Source organism: Gracilinanus agilis, chromosome 4, assembly GCF_016433145.1.
Source record: "Gracilinanus agilis isolate LMUSP501 chromosome 4, AgileGrace, whole genome shotgun sequence".
Classification (NCBI taxonomy): Eukaryota; Metazoa; Chordata; class Mammalia; order Didelphimorphia; family Didelphidae; genus Gracilinanus; species Gracilinanus agilis.
Window position 1 is genome coordinate 506,011,952 of NC_058133.1, and position 19,650 is coordinate 506,031,601.

General features: G+C 42.1%; 1 protein-coding gene across 1 annotated transcript in view; it reads left to right on the forward strand.

Annotated features, from left to right (window-relative positions):
• Nucleotides 1-19,650, forward strand: part of COL26A1 (collagen type XXVI alpha 1 chain) — a 271,604-nt gene that overhangs the window by 182,978 nt on the left and 68,976 nt on the right. The window contains exons 5-7 of the mRNA XM_044675635.1: nucleotides 8,987-9,008; nucleotides 9,273-9,298; nucleotides 16,677-16,682. Of these exons, the coding sequence (XP_044531570.1) occupies nucleotides 8,987-9,008; nucleotides 9,273-9,298; nucleotides 16,677-16,682 (54 nt within the window). The remainder of the gene's footprint in view (nucleotides 1-8,986; nucleotides 9,009-9,272; nucleotides 9,299-16,676; nucleotides 16,683-19,650) is intronic.

Here is a 19,650-nt window from a genome sequence, read left to right on the forward strand (position 1 = left end):
ATTACTATATACACTATTCTAGTTCTGCTCACCTCTCTTTGCATCAGTTCATATAAATCTTTCCAGGATTTTCTGAATTCATCCTGTTGGTTGTTTCTCAAGGTACAACAGTATTCCATTACAACCACATACCACAACATCTTTGGCCATTCCCCAAGGGATGGACAACCCTTTAGTTTTCAATTTTTTGCCACTACAGAAAGAGCTACTAAGAATATTTTGGAACGGGTATGTCCTTTTCCCTTATCTCTGATTGCTTTGGGATTCAGACACTAGTGGTCAAACGGAATGCTTAGTTTTATGGTCCTCAGAAGCTTAACTTTAAAAAATATGTATATTTAAATTTATATTTATACATATATTTAAAATATATAACATATAAAATTATATATGAATACATATATGTATCATTGGCAACATGAATGAGCACTGCAAAAGATGAGAAAAAGCTGCACAAAACAACTGAGGAAGGCTTATCAAGGGCTTTTCTGATATGGATCTATTTCTGTGGAGGTGAAGACCTCTCCTTTTAGAAATCTCTTCCCCTTACACTGGTTTTGGGGATAAAAGAACCACATGAATCCATGCAGTTAAAATGTAAAGGGTACTCTAAAGGGCTGCCATAGTAAAAATGCCTCCCCCTCACATGGACATTTCTATAAAGATACCTCACTGATCATGGATCTCCAACTACTCAGTGAATATTTCCTACCAGACATCCTGTGAACATCTCATCCTCTCTTTCTCTCCTCATCTCTAATTCTGAATCTCAGACTACAGAAGAGAACTCTGCAACTCCATTTCTAATTCCCTTATCCTGATCTGGCCACATGTTCCATTCTGGTGCTTTTAATAGGTTTTCAGGAATTGGGGCTGCTGAAGAACCAAGATGTGCAGAGACTAGGGCTTCCTCCTTGGGCTTCCCCCTTGGGTATGATCATTGGAGAATAAGGATGTTTCATTAGCTTAGAGATTCCTAACTTTCTGGAGTAGTCACTCTTTTTTTTTTTTTATCCTGTGGCAGTTGACTGCCCTTTGGCCCTTCCACCCACCCACAATCAAGAGGCATAAGCTATATGGAATATCTGTCTATCTGTCTATCTGTCTATCTATCTATCTATCTATCTATCTATCTATCTATCTATCTATCTATCTATCTATCTATGTATCCTATCTATCTATCTATCTATCTATCTATCTATCTATCTATCTATCTATCTATCTATCTATCTATCTATCTATCTATCTATATCTATATCACTTAAAATGAATTGATGTTCATTTAATTTTGAGAATTTGATGACAGTCCTTAAGATAATAGACATGGTCCAAGAGTGACCCAAACCAGTTGAGCTTCTGGACTCCCTGAAGACATAGACCTTACATTGGGTCCCTTAGCAGGGCTGGGTCATTCCCAGTGTTGGGTGAATATTCAGTCAACTCTGAGTTGTGAGTTAGAAATCTCTCTTCAATGAGAGGAGGAGTCATCCCTACAGGAGCTTGGCTCTGCTCCTGAGGTCAGTTGACTATAGACTTTCTCCCTAAAACAAGCTCAATTTGGAATTCTTCTTTTGGTCTTCCAGCCTGAGATGTGGGATTTCCTTACAGGCTTGTTTTTGGCTACTTGGTAATTCCTTGAGGAAGCTGGAGTTTTTTATTACAATCACGTGTGCCAGGAATTGTGCTCTCTTCTGTGACTCTATCCTCCTCCAGGGAATGGGGCAGCTGTGTCCTTGTAACTGATTCCCACAAAGTAAAAAACCATCATTGACTGAGAAGAATAGAGGACACCCAGGGTCAGACTAAGATAAATTGCAAATTATGTTCTTCCTTAGTCAACCCACAGAAAATTAGGAAGTCAGTGACCTGTGAAAAACAAGTGGAACTTGTCCTCTGGGATTTGTTGGTGCCCTCCATCTGGGATTCCCTTTTCTCTTGTCTGTTCTGGCTTTGGATTAGGCTGCCTTCTGCTTCCCAGGAATCTCCAGCTTTGCCCTTATGGTTCAGAATCCCAACGATGACCCAAAGCCCTAACTTGGAAGATAGCGCAACACAGGGATTCATTGAAGTTAGCATCTCATTTAAGATTTTAGGTCGGATCTCTCTGGTTAAGGTAATGAGGCAGCTCAGTTGGGCAGTGGATAGTGTTGGACTTGAAGGCAGGAAGAACTGGGTTCTAATCCTGCCTCTGACAGTTGCTATTCATGCAACTCTGAACCAAGTCACTTGACCTCTCTCATCCTTAGTCCCCTCCCTGCCCCAACCCAATATTCATTCATTTATTTATTTGTTTGTTTATTTATTTATTTATTCATTCATTCATTCATTCATTTATTTATAAATTCATTTATTTCCAGGTCTGTTTCAGTCTTTTCCTCCTCTCCCTGTACTATAGAAAAGATACAAAAAAATTCATAGATAGATAGATAGATAGATAGATAGATAGATAGATAGATAGATAGATAGACAGATTGTGCTTTTTGTGTTTCATTTTTTTCAGTTCATTCTCTGGAGATGAACATTCACAAGTAATTCTTCAAATATTAGTTCTATAACTCTATATAATAGTCTCTTGGTACTATTCATTTCACTCTTTATAACTTCATGTTCTAAGTTTCTAATTGTATGATTTTTTAAGCCATATACATGGCCAAGACATGTCTAATTGGTGAATCCCTAAGGAGGAGGTGGTCCAACATTCTCTCAGTCCCTCCCTGAAATCCCATGTCCAACCAAAGGATTCCAATATCTAGATGAAGAAAACAGATTAAACCTGATTAAGAATGACTTTGGGGGTAGCTGGGTAGCTCAGTGGATGGAGAGTCAGGCATAGAGAAAGGAGGTTCTAGGTTCAAAGCCAGCCTCAGACACTTCCCAGCTGTGTGACCCTGGGCAAGTCACTTGACCCCCATTGCCCACCCTTACCACTCTTCCACCTAGGAGCCAATACACAGAAGTTAAGGGTTTAAAAAAAAGAATGACTTTGCCCCATTCATTTCAATGGGGGATTCAAGGAGCCCCTGGCTTCAGAAGCTCCTTTGGGGTAGGGAGCATTCCTTGGCCGTTGGGAACAAAGGAAAGAAGAGAGAGGCTCGAAACTCAGATCAAGCCTCAAATGGAAATGATGACTCTTTAAAATAAAAAATGATCCTATATTAGATGCAAACCTTCCCAGGGATTGTAATATCACCTACCTCAAACTACTACCTAAAGTCTATTGACTTATTTGCTTGTTTGTTTTATTCATTTAATCCAACCATAGCAAAGTTAGATTTCGACAGCCTTGCTGTGGAAGAAGCAATGGGAAAGGCAAGATAAAACTTCCTTTCAGAAAGGTCTTATTCTTTGAAAATAGGGGGCAGTTCTCCCTCCCTCCCTCCTCCCTCCCTCCCTCCTTCCTTGTATTTACTCATCTGGGTACACGCTGTCTCTCCAGTAGAATGTAAGCTCTTCGAGGGCAGGGAGTGCTCCATCTTTGTCTTGTATCCCAGTGCCTCGAACAGCGGCTGGTACCCAGCCAGTATTTAATGAATGCTTGTGGAATAGCGTTTATCCATGCTGAAGCTGGCCACAGTCCCAAAGGGTGAGAGGCATTTTCCAAGGTGAGGTTGCCCAGGACTGGGTGAGGGAGTTGGGCCAATTGTGCCCCTTTGAAAGTTTTTCTGTTCCAACGCAGGCATAGAAAAGGGTCCAATAAGCCATATTCACCCTATTTGGGGAATGATCAATTTCTAGACAGTTCAGTTTTTTCCAAGGAAGTACAAGAAACATTTCCTCCTATGAAGTACATTTACTTCATTTGGTGTCGTGCTAACCGCTGACATTTTGGCACTGGGTTCAGGCTTCCCTCTTTGGAAATGGGTCTGATGGAGGGAAGGAAAAAAGGAAAAGAAACAAGAGAGAATCCATTTTATTACATGGGCCTGCTAGGAAGAAGGGATGATATCTGCAAAAAGAGGAAGAAAGCAAAGCCCAGAGTGGGCTTACGGAAGTGGGAGAGTCCAGTCTAGCTGGACATAATAGGGAATATGAGGGAAAATCCTGGTGGGTCATCCTGCAAGGAAAGGTTGGGGTCAGGTTGTGGAAGGCCTAGAATGTTACACCTAGGAATTTGTGCTTTATTTAATGGGCTGTGGTGGAGCCAGTAAAGATTTCTGAGTGAGGGGGAAAAGGCAAGAAGGTAATCTGGTCTGAAGGATCCTTTAGAAACATTCCTGGCAATGGCAAGGATTGATCAGAGGTGGGAAAAATCGAAGGCTTGGGACACTGATGTGGAAGTATGCTAGCAAAGATAAGAGCAAGACAGCGAGTCAACAAACATTTAAGAAATATTTATTGAGGGGCAGCTAGGTAGCACAAAAGCTACCTAGAGTGCCAGTCCTGAGTTCAAGTCTGGCCTCCGACACTTCCTTGCTGTGAGAACCTAAGCAAGTCACTTAACCCCAATTGCCTAGCCCTTACCACTCTTTGGTCTTAGAATTGTTATTAAGAAAGAAGATAAGGACTTTTTAAAAATTACTGAGTAAGCTTTCCACCCCAAGCAATAGAAAGAAGAGAATGAATATGAGGCTGCTTTTCTTAAAGTTCTCTAGAGACAGACATGCCACCTCCTCCTTGGTTCACCTCTTCAACTCTCTAACAGCCCTGAATGCCAGAAAGATCGCCTTCCCTTTATTAGGCTCACTCTCTCTTTTCCTGAAAGCAGAAATGATTCTTTGTTACCCTCCCATCTTTGAAAATGATCCTATTACGTCCTCCTAGAGGACCCCTGGCCTTCTGAGCAGCCAGTCCAGGGTACTAGACGTCACGATTGCCATCAGTAAGTATTGACTCTGGACAGGGCTGAAGATTCCATCCAAGGTTCAAGGCCACTGGCATTCACGGTCCTTCCCAGGGTCCAAATTCCATCCCCGAAGAGGAGGTGAGGGTCGAAACGTTGCAGAGGAGAATAAATCACCATCTCCACGTGAAGCCTGGAGATTCCTTGGTCACTCAGCCTGACTATACTCGCTGCCCCAACGGCCTTGGCTTTGGGCTTGGAATCTTGTTAAAGGAATTCTTTCCCAGTGAAATACTGATCACTGAGGAGAGATACTAAATTTACAGCTTGTTTCAGAATGGGAAGAGCCCTTTCTGTTATGGTTGGTGTCATCTTTCAGTCTGAAACAAGGCAGTCTCCAAAGTCTCCTGGACCGTATAGACATTTATGATTTTCTTCTGGAAGAGGAAAAAGGGCTAAGTTATCTTCAAACAATAATTGAAGATTAACAACACGAAACCGGAGAGCCAGCCCAAGAAAAGTAGTTGAAACGACTGAACCTTTAAAGATAAAACACATGTAGGGTTCATCTCTCAAGTGTTCTCCGTCATCCAAACTGCTGCTGAAACAAGATCACTTGTTTCCCTCGTGATGAAATTTGGTGCATTCCTGGAAAACTGGAACGAATTGGAAGATGCCGTTCCTTGACCAGACATCTACATGAGTTCTGATATCAATCAGGTCTCTCACTGGAGAGGAAATGAAATACCTTCACCCGAAGGGCTTTTCCCTCTTTTCTCTTCCACCTGGGTGCCATTCATTTGCTGGGGACAGCTCAGGATCATTAATAATTGCTGAGTGCTCAGCACAGTGCCTAACATGTGGCACTTAATAAATGTTTATCAACAGGATGACATAGAAAGAAGCCATATGGCAGATAACTCTAGATAGGTGACCTTAGACTGCTGCCCATGGCCCTAGAGAAGCCTCCTGCTTTATACCCTTGATCTGGAGGTCAATCTACAAACAAGCATTTATTAGGAACACACTCTCTCCAGGCACCTTTATGCTAAGTAGGAAACAGTCTCTGCCTCCAAGGAACTTACTTTCTAGATAATAAAGCCTCTTTTCTATTGGAGTCCCAGTTCTCTCTCCATCCTTTTGTTCCATCCTCTCCTGATCTGGATACCTCCAAACCCCAGGTCCTGAGAATTTGGATCTCTCCCTCACTTTGTCCTTCTTCCTAGTCTTGCCTGGTCTCCTAGAAAGATTTCCCTGATCAAGTCTTTTCCTTTTAACTCAATCCTCAATGATGGAAACTCTTCTTCCTATTTTGCAGGTTTGAATTTCCCTGACCCAGCCCACCCAGCTGCTCTTGTGCTAGGCCCCCACCTGCTCCTTGTTTAGCTTTTCTTCCCAGACTCATCCTCCTGGTTTAGGGCTCCACTCATCAGCTATACTGTGCCAATGAATGGCTCCTTGGGCCAGCGGGCTTTCCAGTTCTCCCAAAGACACCACCCACTTCTTTATTTCTCCCAGATGCAGTTCCCCTTCCTCTGTGAATGACTCTCAAAGACTCCTCTAAAAATGAGGATAGGTAAAGAGAACAGAGTAGGTCTGGCTTTTACCAGATGGAAGCAGGTCCTATGAAGGACCTTGAGTTTGGGTGGTTGGACGTAATAACCCATTAGTTTTTTAGGAATCTTTCTTGCTTTAACCTTTCCATTAAACTTTTTAATACTTATAACCTTAATAAACAGAGGGTTTGTTTTTTAAAATGAATGAATGAATGAATGAATAAGTAATAAAAATGATCATAGGGAAATGGGAGGTCTTAGATTCAAATCTGGCCTCTGACACTTCCTAGCTGTATGACCCTGGGCAAGTCACTTAACTCCCTTTGCCTAACTGTTGTTCTGCCCTGGAACCACTACATAGTATTGATTCTAAGATGAAAGATAAGAGTTTATAAAAAAAATGAGATTTAATTTAAATTTTTTAAATTACTTTAATTTTAAATAAAAAAATTAATTTAATTTAAAATTTTAATTTAATTCTAAATTTAATAATTTTAAATTTAATAATAAAAATAAAATTATATAAAATTATAAAAAGAACAAATAACAAAAAATATAAATAAATAATAAAATAAAAATTAATAAAAATAGTTTAAATAATTTAACAATTTAATAATGATAAAAATAATGATAGGGGCAGGTAGGTGGCTCAATGTATAGAAAACCAGGCCTGGAGAGAGGAGATTCTGGGTTCAAATCTAGCCTTAGACATTTCCTAACTGTGTGACCCTGGACAGGTCTCTTAACCCCCACTGCCTAGCCCTTACCACTCTTCTGCCTTGGAACTGATACACAGTACTGATTCTAAGACAGAAGGTGAGGGTTTAAAAAATAGGATTATAAACAAAAACTGCATGAGCATACAGCAATACCAACATGCCTCTCTTCTTCCTACTTTCTTCCCCAGTGATCAGTCAGAATTTAGACACCACAGACTACACTGACCAGATCTCTGAATGAGGAAAATTAATCAAGCCTTGGTGAAAAGGACAGATGAAAGAGGAACATACTTTAGATAAGAAGGCCTCTTATTAGGAGATGATGACAGACACACTGGCAGGTAACGAGGACCTGTTCTACAGTGGGAGCAGTGAGAATAGAAAGAGGGGAGTGGAGAGCAGGTAGTGTGCCGCTATCAGTAAGGTGGTCAAGAGGACTTGAAGACTGATGGACTCTTTCCTCGCCCATTTCTAAGACCAATACCAAGGTTTCTAACATGAATGATTAGGTGAATCGTGACAAAAACAAGGAAGTCAGAAGGAGCAGGTTTGAGTAAAAGGAGACTATTTGCTCATAAACAAGTTGAGTTTGGGGTGCCATCTCTGGTAGGAAACTGAAGATGAAAGCTTAGTATTCCAGAGATGAGTCAAGGCTAAGCATTAAAATTTTAAAGTTGTGGGGACAGCTAGTGGTTCAGGAGATTGAGAGCCTGGCCTAGAGATGGGAGGTCCTGGATTCAAATCTGACCTCAGATACTTCCTAGCTGTGTGACCCTGGGCAAGTCATTTGACCCTCATTGCCTAGTCTGTTCCGCTCTTCTGCCTTGGGACCAAAACATAGTATTGATTCTAAGATGGAAGGCAAGGGTTTAAGGAAAAGAGATTTTAAAGTTGCCTGGCACATAGTAGGTACTTAATCAATGCTTACTTGTTTGATGGATCCAGATAGAAGTAGATGGGAGTGGATGAGATCCTTGAGGGCAGATTAAAGAAACAGGAGATGTAAAAGCCAAGTTCCTAACCTCGGGAACCCCAACAGCAACAACAGTGAACAAACAAGAAAGCAATGGGGTTAGAGAGGGAAGAGAAAACCCAAAGATTGAGGAGTCCCAAAAGCCAAGCAAAGAGAAAAGATCAAGAGGGCAAAAGGGACCAAAAGGGAGATTAGAGAGGACAAAGACTGAAGCTAGAACTTGGCTCTAAGGAGTCACTGGCGACCTTGGGGAGAACAGCTTCAGCAGAGACCCGAGGATGGAAAGAAAGTTGGGAGGGTTCAGTAGTGAGGGCTGAATGCAGTCGTGCAAGCATTGGGAGTATATTGGATTTATTGGATTTAAGCTATATTGGCTTTAGGCTATATTGGATTTAGGACTTACCAAGGTGGGTCATAGGGATGGCGTCACCCTCTCAGCTTTCTGGAGGTGTCTAGGATTCTTCTATAAAAACTTAGATGATTTCATTTCTTCCATCAATCCCATAGAATGGGAGAGACTACCTGCCGCCATGATTCATTCAGCCAGTGGAAGAGGACAGCCAGTCCTTGAAAAGGCATTTGGAGAGGCTTCCAAAAGGCATATATCTTGCACCAGCTCTTGTGCCAAGGTCACTAACCTTCATCATAGTCTGGCCCAAGCAAAATGGCTTTGGGCTGCAGCGGGGCTGAGGGTTGTACCCTGCATGATTCATAAAATGAACGGGCTGGAGGAGACTTTAGACTCCTATATCCATTCCTCCAGGATTGTACCTTAATTACCCCCAGACAGATGGGAGTCTGTCCCACTCTGAAATCATAGGAGAAGGCTGTTTGTGATCCTCCTTTGGTAATGTCTTCCAGTATTTCACAATTTTTATATTCAAGGCACACTCTCTTATCTCTAACTTAAGTCCCTTTTGCTGTATCTTAAACCTTTTCCCTTTTATCCTGACCTCAGCAGAGATGGAAAACAGCTGCTGGTGTACTATAGCATAGAAAGCTTTCATAAAATTGAACAATGATTCCATCCTCCTTGGTGATGGCTGGAAGAATATTTCTCTGCACACTGATGGCACAGCTTACAGTTCCCTGCATGAGCCTTTGACCTCTTCATTTTCCCTGGGGCTGGGAGATGGAATGGCCCTAGCTCCCTAGGATAGCACCCAGATGGGATGAAAACAGGACCCAGGCTTTCCTTACACGCCCCTTGGGGGCAGGATGGCCACAGCACATGGTGCTGATAGCCCAGGTTGGAAGGGAGGAGAATGCAGTAGCCATGGCACATGGGAGCCTAGTTTCCCATATGTAAATAATGTAACACTATGCAAATAATTTCCTGGTAATATAGTCTGAGCCAGCAGAATAAATCAGTTCCATTTGTACAGCTAATTACCCATCCCATGCCCATAGTGTTCTCCAATGGCAAAGACATGGACGATTATGGTAGGGGAAGTAATAACCGCTCTTTGGAGAGGAAACATGGGCTCTGGAAAGTCACTTTCCTGTAGCATTCGAGTGGCCCCTCTGTGTGCACCAGCACTAAGCATTTTTCCTTTTGTCACTCAGTGACGAATGCTTTGAGTACCCACCCCAAATCAGTTAAATGGCATAGTTATTTGTATGTTGGAGCGTAATGTCTAATAAGTCAACATGCATTAAATGCCTACTATGTGCTAGGCACTGGGAATGCCAATGCCAAAAGTAAAGCCATCCCTGTGTTCAATAAGCTTACTTTCTATCAGGGAAGATATAGGTTATAAACACCAAGTAAATATGAGAGTTAGGGAGGAAGAACGCTTGCTGTTGGTATCTGGAAAGCTTTCTGTAGAAGATAATGCTTCATCTGGGACTCTAATAAGGAGAAGGATTCTATGGGGTCATGAAAGAGGGCATTTCAGGTATGAGGAGCAGCCAGTGCAAAAGCCCAGAGATGGGAGATAGAATATTCTATGTGAAGAGCATAGAAAAATTCAGCCTGACTGGACCTTAGAGTAGTGGAAGGGGACATTTAATGAAACCACAGAGATGGACTTCTAGGAGCTAGTTTGTAAAGGGCTCTAAAAGCCAAGAAGGATTCCCAATTTTATCCTAGACCAACAGAGATCCACTAGAGTTGGCCGAGGAGGGGAGTAGAATGTGCACTTAAGGGAAGACCTTTTGGCAGTTGTGTGGAGGACGGTTTGGAGAAGAGAAAGGCTTGAAGAAGGGAGACCACTTCAAAAGAAATTGCCACAGTTGAAGTGAAAGGTGATAAGAGCTAGCAGGAAGATGGCAGCCATGTCAGGAGAGGGAAAGAGCATGGTTGAGTTGTCTAAGCAGCCTGCAACCAAAAGAGTTTTCAGGGAAGCTTCCTGATCACAGAGGAGAGCCTATATCAGATGCATGACTAGCTGACAACTAACCAAAATGAGACCAGAGAAGCCACGTAGCTTGGAGTCAGGAAGACCGGGGTTCGAATCTCACCTCAGACACTTAGTAGCTATGTGACCTTTCTGCCTTTATCTTTTTTCTATAAAACAAGGAGACTGGACTCAGGGACCAGTAAGTCCCTTCTAGCACTAAATTTCTGACCAGCGACCACTGTAGTGGTTTCTAAGCCCACTGAATCAAGTATTTCTTAAATAACTACTATATGGCCAGTCCCAAGCTGTTTTAATGTTTTCCCATGACTCACAGGTTCTCCTGGGTTATACCAATTTGGAGAATTCCTTCCCTATCTACTGTCAAATCCTAGAGATGGTAGTTTGGACACTCACACATCTCCCAGTGTGGGAGGGGCATAACTGGGTAATAGAAGTAAATGGTGACCCTTGGTGGAAATGCCTTTGGGAAGTATCAGTTCTTAGCCTCTGGGTGACTCCAAGTCCTGCTCTGGAATGTGTTTAATTTAGAGAAGCCAAAGAAGTTGGAGGGGGTGGGGAACTGATATGCAGAGAGAGGAAGGGGCCCATGTCTGAGATTTATAGGGAGGAGAGGTGATGGAAAAGGGGAGGAAAACCCCAAAGGATTATAATGCCTTGGAGAGGAGGAAGCCTGGATTCCTCCAAGGCTTTGGTGAGATCAGCTCTCAGGGCAAAGGTGCTACAGATGAGAATCAGATGTTGAGACCCTATTGTTCTCATGTGGCTGAAAGGAGCCTGAGCTTCTAAAGATGTTGTGGTGATCTCCAATAGGCAGAAAGGAGATGGGTTACCTTTCTTTCCCTCCCTTCATAACATGGATTCCAACCCAATTTCAGCTGTGGTAGAGCAGGTGTGGTTTACTCGCTCTGTTCAGGGAGCTCTCCTAACTATCCCCCAGGGATCACAGATCAACATCCTCAAGAATCACTGGTGTTCCTTTTCTCCCCTACACTTAAAATAACACCACATTACAATTTGATGACCTGGATTCCAGCCAGACTGGCCAATTTGTTGCTCCCCAAACTTGGCAGTTTCTCTCCCACTTTGGTCCACATCGTTCCAATGCCTAAGAATGCACGGCTCTAGCAGCTCCTCACTTCTGCCTCCTAGAAACCTGACATCTACTCAGCCCAACGTTTGGTAAATACAATGTGTGTGATAAATGGGAGGTTTGTTTTTTTGAAAATTAAAATGAAGGAGAAATAACTTTACCTAAGGCTAAATTGAGGCACCTCAATTACAGGAAGCCTTTCCAGAATCCCACCCCTTCATCCTTGTTAGTGTTCTCCACCTTTTCAATTTATCTTAAATGGGTAAGTCACTCTAGTAAAATCTAAGTCCTTTAAAGGCAGGAGCTATTTGTCCCCTCATTTTAATCTGTGAATTCCCCCCTCACTTCCACCCCTTTTCCCCAGCTTAATGCCTAGCATACAGCAAGCATTTAGTAAATGCTTAGTGAACACATCCCTGCCACCACTACCACCAACCAATAAATGTTATACCCAGGAAAGCCCAAGGCAGCAACCACCAGACCACCAGCTCTACTTCTAGCCTGGCCCCAGAAGTTAGAGTCCAAGGAAAGATTTGACATAGAGATTCAACCTGATGACTTCTTCTATGGGTACAGTAGCCTCTGTCACCTCAGTAGCCACAGCTATTGAAGACCCCCAAGATGAATGGATTACCACGATAATCTTTGGCATTATCAAATGGTTCAGCATCAGAAATCAACATAGTTTTTTTGGAGTTTTTTTACCCTTACCTACCTGTGTATTGTACTGGTTCCAAGGCAACAGAGTGGTAAAAGCTAGGCAATTGGGGTTAAGTGACTTGCCCAGGATCACACAACTAGGAAATGTGAATTCAGATTTGAACCCAGGTCCACATGTCTCCAGGCCTGGCTCTCTGTCTGATGAGCCACCTAGCTGCTCTGCCCCTACTCTAAACATAGTTTTATCAACAGAAATGGGAAGTATAAAGACTGGACATCTCCATCTGACCTGTAGCTGAAACCTCATATATGTTGTCTCCTCCCCCATCTCCCACCCCCTCCAGTTAGAATGTGAGCTCCTGGAGAACAAGAATTGTGTCTAATTTTTCTCTTTGAAGCCTCAGAGCTTAGTAGGGTGCTTGAGAAATGATTGGTTGTTGTTCATTCATATCTTTTAATCCTGTGGGATTCTCATCCTTATCTTTGAGTCCTCAATAGAGGACAACAAGCCCAACATGTCAGAGGCCTTCATCTAAGTTCTTTAGGTAGTTCTCCATGTCACCATACCGGTGCCACACTTGGGCTTTCTGCTCTATAGCTCTCAGTTTTTCTTGTATAAGCAGCCAACCTCCTTTTCCAAACATATATTTCCAGGTTGACATCCTTTATAACCCTTCAGGCATGCAAGTCAACAGTGGAGATGTATCACAAGCTGTTTACACCTACCATAAATTTCCATTTGTCTTTTGGACTGTCGCCCACAGTTTTGATTCTTGAGGTATTGTGCAAAGTCACCTACCATCTTCAGAAGAAAGATGGGGTATTGCGTCAGTCAGTATCATTGGAAGTGGAGTATAATTTCCTAAACACAAGCAAGCTCACTTTCTCCTTCCTCCAATTCTGGTCTGCAGTGGGATCTGTCCAAGGTGCTGGAGTACCAAGTGGAGGTGCCACTCCAGCCACCTACCTCTTATCTTCTGGGCCAATGACATTTTCTCTAGGTTTCTTATGTTCCTGTAGACATCATTAGGCTGATATCTTTTGAGAGGTTGTGGATCTCTTCAAAGAGTAGTTCTTATCTTGATCTGGATGGTGTTATCTTGCAATCAAAGCTTCACCGTCTATGGGGTGCTAGGATTCGGTGCTTTGACTAAAGCATTCTGACTTCATGGAAGAGCTTGATGATCCATTTGATGCTGGAAAAGTATTGGTCCTTTGTTTTGGTGCATTAAGGCTTAACTGGAAGCACCCCAGCACACAGAGCAGGGAGACAGATGGGAAGAGACAGCATGGGAAAGAGGGATTAGAGCAGCCTGTTGACACTACCAAAGTGGTCTTGAGGCATATAAGCCAAAGGTTTTTCCAGATTACACTAGGAGGGATGAGCTTTTCCACACTGCATGACATCCTTCATGAGAGACCTTTGCTTCTTAGGATCATGTGGTAATAATTTTTCATGTTCATTCATTCAGTCATGTCCAACTCTTCCAGACTCCATGGACCATAGCACAGCAGGCCCTTCCATCCTTCATTACTTCCTGAAGTCTGTCCAAGCTCATGTTCTTTGTTTCCATGACACTATCTAGTCATCTTATCCTTTGTCATCCCCATCTCCTTTTGCCTTCAACTTTTCCCAGTATTGGCATCTTCTTCAATGAGTCCTGTCTTCTCATTATGTTACCCAAGTATTTAAGCCTCAGCTTTAGGATTTGACCTTCCAGTGAATCATCTGAATGAGTTTCTTTAAGTAATTGGCTGATTTGATCTCATTGCTGTCCAAGGGGCTTTCAAAAGTCTTCTCCATCACTATAGTTCTAAAGCATTGATTCTGTTGCACTCAGCTTTCATTATAGTCCAACTCACAGCCGTACATTGCTTCTGAAAAAGCCATAGCTTTGGCTCTACAGACCTTTGTCAGTAAGATGATGTTTTTGCTTTTTAGTATGTGATCTAGATTTATTGTAGCTTTCCTTCTGAGGAGTAAGGTCTTTTCATTTCCTGGGGGCAGTCACCATCTACAGTGATCTTTGAGCTCAAGAATATAAAAATCTGATGCTGCCTCCATTTTTTCTCCTTCTGTTTGCTAGGAAGTGATGAGATCAAGTTGCCATGATCTCAGGTTTTGTTTTTTTAACCCTTAACCTTCTTTCTTAGAATCAGTACTGTGCATTGGCTCCAAGGCAAAGAGAGGTAAGGGCTAGGCAATGAGGGTTAAGTGATTTGCATAGGGTCACGCAGCTAGGAAGTGTCTGAGACCATTTGAACCCAGACCCTCCCATCTCTACACTTGCCTCTCAATTCAAGAGCTTCCTACTTCACCCCAATCTTGGGATTTTTTTATGGTAAGCTTTATGGCAGCTTTTACACTCTCTCCTTTCATGCTCATTAAGAGACTTCTCATTCTTCTTCACTTTCTGCCATCAGAGTGTTAGAATTTTGTGTAATCTTGATTTGAGTGGAGAAGTAAGCCTTTAGGGCTGTGGTTTATTTTACTTAAATAATTTCTGATGATTAACAAATGAATACTACTGAGTCAATCATGTGACTGTGAAAATGCAGTCTACTGTAGAAAATAATTTACAAAAAATCTGCCTGTTCCTCTCTCATATTTTCATAAAGCATGAACTTGATAGGTGTACAGATCATTCTCAGAAAGATTTTAGAAAGCTGAGCAAATAGGATCATGGATTGGCAGTTGTTTATCTTTTTAATGCCTTTTTCTGCCATCAGTGATTTCTATTCTTTTTCTTATCCCTTACCTGCCATCTCAAAATCAAAAGTGTATTGGTTTCAAGGCAGAAGAGGAGTAAGGGCTAGGCAACTGGGGTTAGGTGACTTGTCCAGGATCACACAACTAGGATGTTTCTGAAACCAGATTTAAACCCAAGACATCCCATCTTTAGGCCTGGTTCTTGATCCACTAAACCACATAGCTGCTGCCCTATCTGTGATTTCTTACTAATCATATGGTATCTTCCCCTCTTTCAGACATCTTGAAATCCAATCCTTCAATGTTTTTCAAATGTTATAACCTCCAGCATTAGTTTATTCAGTGTATATTTGGTCTAGCTGCCTTCTTGACTTGTTTTTCATTTTTTTTCTTGCTCAGATGGCACATTGAGGTTTGTAAGAATTCAAAGTTAGTTATTCCATTGTTATTAGTGATGAAAGTAGATTACTAAAAGAATGCTGACATATTCATTCCTTCCCCTAATTCATTGTATAAGATATGGAAGGTTCCTTAAAAGTGATCAAGTGCAATGACCCCTCTCCCATTTTTAGATGAGGAAACTGAGGCACAGAGAAGTGTCACATAGCTAGTAAATGTTTGCATCAGGATTTATACCCAGTTCTTGACTCCATGTTTACTGCTCTATCCCCTATACCTGTGTTGGTGAACTTAAGGCACATGTGCCAGAGGGGGCTGCTCTGATCCCCCTCTCCACTGTGCCTGAGGACAATTTTTCATCACCCACTCTTCTACCCAGCAACCCAATGGGAACACTTCCTTCCTCCCCTGTCTGGGGCAAAGTAGGGGGCTTACATGTGGCATGAGGGCTGCAGTTTGGGCACTCGGTCTCTAAAAGATTCACCATCACTGCCATATACCATATTCTCTCTTGCTTTTCTCTCTTTAGTTTAGCTAGGAATATTCTTGGCATCACCTGGTCTAAAGCTGTAGACTCTAGACCAGAGCTGCTCCCAGCTTTCATGTCTCTCCACTTGGCATGGGGTTCAAGTGTTTCCTGGCACATTAGTGGGATGTAGCCTCATTGGCTGCCTCACTATGGATGGCACTTGCTTTATACTGTTAAACTTCTGAAGAAAACGCTGATCATCCTAATAAATATCTCTTCTTCTATGTTGTTAGCATCAGTAACTTGTGAATGAATCATTACATCAGCAGTCCGTGATCTCCCTCTACCAGCACAGACCATACCCTGTTGTAATTGTCCACGGTGCCTCTCTTCTTTAGCCTTTGGCCCTTACTGAATGTCAATAAACACTTGATCCAGAAGTGGCTTCCATATCGGAAACCAGCCATTTTCTGCTTTTTAAGATACACAAAATGATTTATGATGATGTCTTGGGAATTCTGAGTAGTCTACCAGCATTTGGACTCTTCATTTCTAAATCCTGAACCATTTCCCCCAGTATATCATTCTCTGGCCTCTTCCCCAGGGCTACTTTTGCATTTAACTCACCAGTTATCAATGTCAGTGTTGACTTGGTTTAGAGGATACTATGGAGTTCTTCATAGAATTTTTCTACATCTTAATCTTTAGTAAGAGACCCTAAGGTATGAGTGCCAAGTCTTCATCATATGTAATATTTTTATATTTCTTATGAATAATGCAAAGAGAATCAAGTGTTCCATATGATAAGAATTCTTATGACCATCATGTGCATTGAAGAAATTGATAGCACCAATTCTTTGAAAAAGACCTGAGATTCTTAGTGGACTGCAAGCTCAATATATCTCAACAGTGTGATGTGGTAGCCAAAAGTTAATACCATTATATTCTCTGTCAGAGAAGAGGGTTGTAATGACGGTATGAAGGTAATCTCCAGAGCTGAGGGGGAGAACAAAAGAAGTTCAAATCAGAATCTTAGTAAGCATGAACCAAGAGCCAGATGGGTCAGAAGCCAAGGTTTCTCAGGAACATCCAAAGGATAAATGGGACCTCAAACAGGGAATTGCAGCCAAGTAATTCTGCACAGATCAAAAGGCCACGAGGAAGTAGAGGGAATGACTATTTGTCCTTTGTAATGTGCCTCTCCAAACCTTTATCCTTTTTTATTGTGGCATGTATTCATGTCTCCATTGATATTCCAAGGTTCCAAGCCAAGTTTCCTCTAACCAACCTGGGAACCCAGCCACCCATAAGGCTGTGAACTTGGATACTATCCTGTCCTCTGAAATTCTTTCCTGTTTCTATCTCCCATAGATTTTGCCAATCCTAAGTGATGAGCTAAAGCCTACAGTTCTGCCCACTAGTTCCTTATGAGAGTAGAGAGTGGATAGACTGTTGGATTTGGAATCTGAAAGACTTGGGTTCAAATCCTGCCTTTGACAGCAATTATATGACCATAGAAAAGCCACAACATCATTAAGACTTAATTTCATTATCTGGGAAATGGAGACAAAAATGTCTTTGGCACCCATCTCACAGGACTGCGCTAAGGATCCAATGAGATAACATACATAAAGCACTTACAAACTTTAGGGCACTCTATGAATATAATTTATTCCTCTCATTTTGGGGGCGATCTCTGCCACGCTCTACAGGAGGATAGCAAGACCAGGTCACCTTAACTCTGGTTCTCTACAGCATGCAGTTGGGAGTCTGCTTCTTGGAGACTGGGATTGTTCCAAATTGGCCTGGGTTGTGTCTACTTGCTCTAGGTCATTCAGGAACTATGCCATGTGGAGGGCACATGAGTTAAAAAGAATGAAGAAAGAGGCCAGAGTTCATATAAAAGAACATGTTCTGGATGGTCAGGTGAACATATTTATCATTAAAAAATGGTATGATAGGTACCAGTAATTCTGAGTATAGGAAATTTAACCCTGAAGATACTGTGGCAGAATTTCCTTCATGTTCTCTTTGCTCTTTAAACTGAGGGTAATATGCAAAGGAAATGGAGCCTCTCAAAGAAGGAAAGAAAAAACAATAATAATAATGCTGTCCCAGCTGTTAGTTTATCATGAATGCCTTAAAGGATTGAGCTGAGAAATGAGGCATTTGCTCCAACACAGAACCCAGGTATCAGCCTTCATTTCCTTTTCCCTTTTTTTAAACCCTTAACCTTCCATCTTGGAATCAATACTAAGTATTGGTTCCAAAGCAGAAGAATGAAGGGCTAGACAATTGGGTTTAAGTGATTTGTCCAGGGTCACACAGCTAGGAAATGTCTGAGGCTAGATTTGAACCTATTTGTAAGCCTGGCTCTCAATCCACTGAGCCACCTAACTGCTCCCAGCCCTTGTTTTCTAAGAATTGATTGTTGATCACTGTTAAGTTCATAATAGAAAAGAAAAAAAAAACCAGGACCTAGAGGAATTTGGGCAGGGTCACTCTGTTTGGCATTCCCAACCATAAAGACTTCCAGGAATTGGAGTCCAATTCCAGCCACAAGCCTATCATTTATGTGATGATTCTTAGGAACCTAAAAAGATTTTTAAAGAATAGCCTTTCTCAGATGGTGTTTGAAGGAGGAAAGCTGTCTTCAGTGTAGATAACGGAATGATCAGAGTCACAAAGGTGGGAAAGTTTTGGACATGTTCAGGACCCAAATGCCAAGTATATCTCAAGCACATAGAAGAGTAGAAGGAGAAATGGAGATGGAAAGAGAAGTTGGAGCCAGGGGGTCTTGAATAGCAAGATCAAGAACTGGACTCAGGCTTGGAACAGGAGAGTGACAAGAAGGCTAATATAATCATTCAGAGAAGGAGTGATGAAAGGCTGAACCACCAACCCAACAGCAATGGGACCAAAGAGACTTATCAGGGATAGAGAATGGACAAGGCTTGGGGCAGGGGTTGATGGGATTGGTTGGTTGTGTGGGATGAGGAAGAGGAAGTCAGAAATCCCTTTATCCTTTTTGAAGTAGAGCCATAGGCTGTTAGAGCTGAAAGTACCTTAACAAGAAGCATCTAGTCTGGAAACTGAGCCCAGAGAAGGAAGTCACCAAAGTGAAGCTGGGAATTGGCCCTGAGCTTTTGGCTCCAGAATCTCCTGCACAGTCTTCTCTGACAGAACTGGGGCTTGAATCCTTTGGTTGTTCCTAAGCCTGCCTGATTCCTCTCTCTGATCTAGACTGTTTTGCAGTCAGATGGTGGAAAAGGCTCTGGAATTAGGATCAAGAAACATGCGTCCAATTCCTGATTCTCTGCTCTCGGGCCTTGGGGGAGACATCTTTCTTCAGAAGCTCACTTTTCCCCTCAGTAAAATCAAGGAAGAAGGTGATCCAAGTTCTCTTCACATCTTCTCTTCTTCTCTTCCTCTCATCTTGAACCCCTCCCTTGTTCCTCCTGACTCTGCAACCTACTCTTATCCTTAAAAAGCCTTCCTTTGGCCAACTTATCAAGTCCTGGTCCTGCAGAGATTGGAGCAGGAATAACAAAAACAACAACAATAATAATAACCACCAACACATAGTGATTAAAGTTTGACAGCATTTTATCTATGCTGTCTCATTTGAAACTCAAACAACCCTGGGGGATAGGTGCCATTTTTCTCCCATTTTTACAAATGTGGAAACTCAAGTTGTGTGACTTGTGGGGGGTTCACAGAACTAATAAGCATCTGAAGTAAGATTCACATTCATGTCTTTCTGCCTCCTTAAGTCGAGTCCATCACTTTAATCCATGACTGTACCTATGATTTCATTGTTGTAAGGAATTCCCTGAATAAAAAGATTCCTTCTATCAGGACAGGGCAGTAGGAAAGGAAAGGAAAGGAAAGGAAAGGAAAGGAAAGGAAAGGAAAGGAAAGGAAAGGAAAG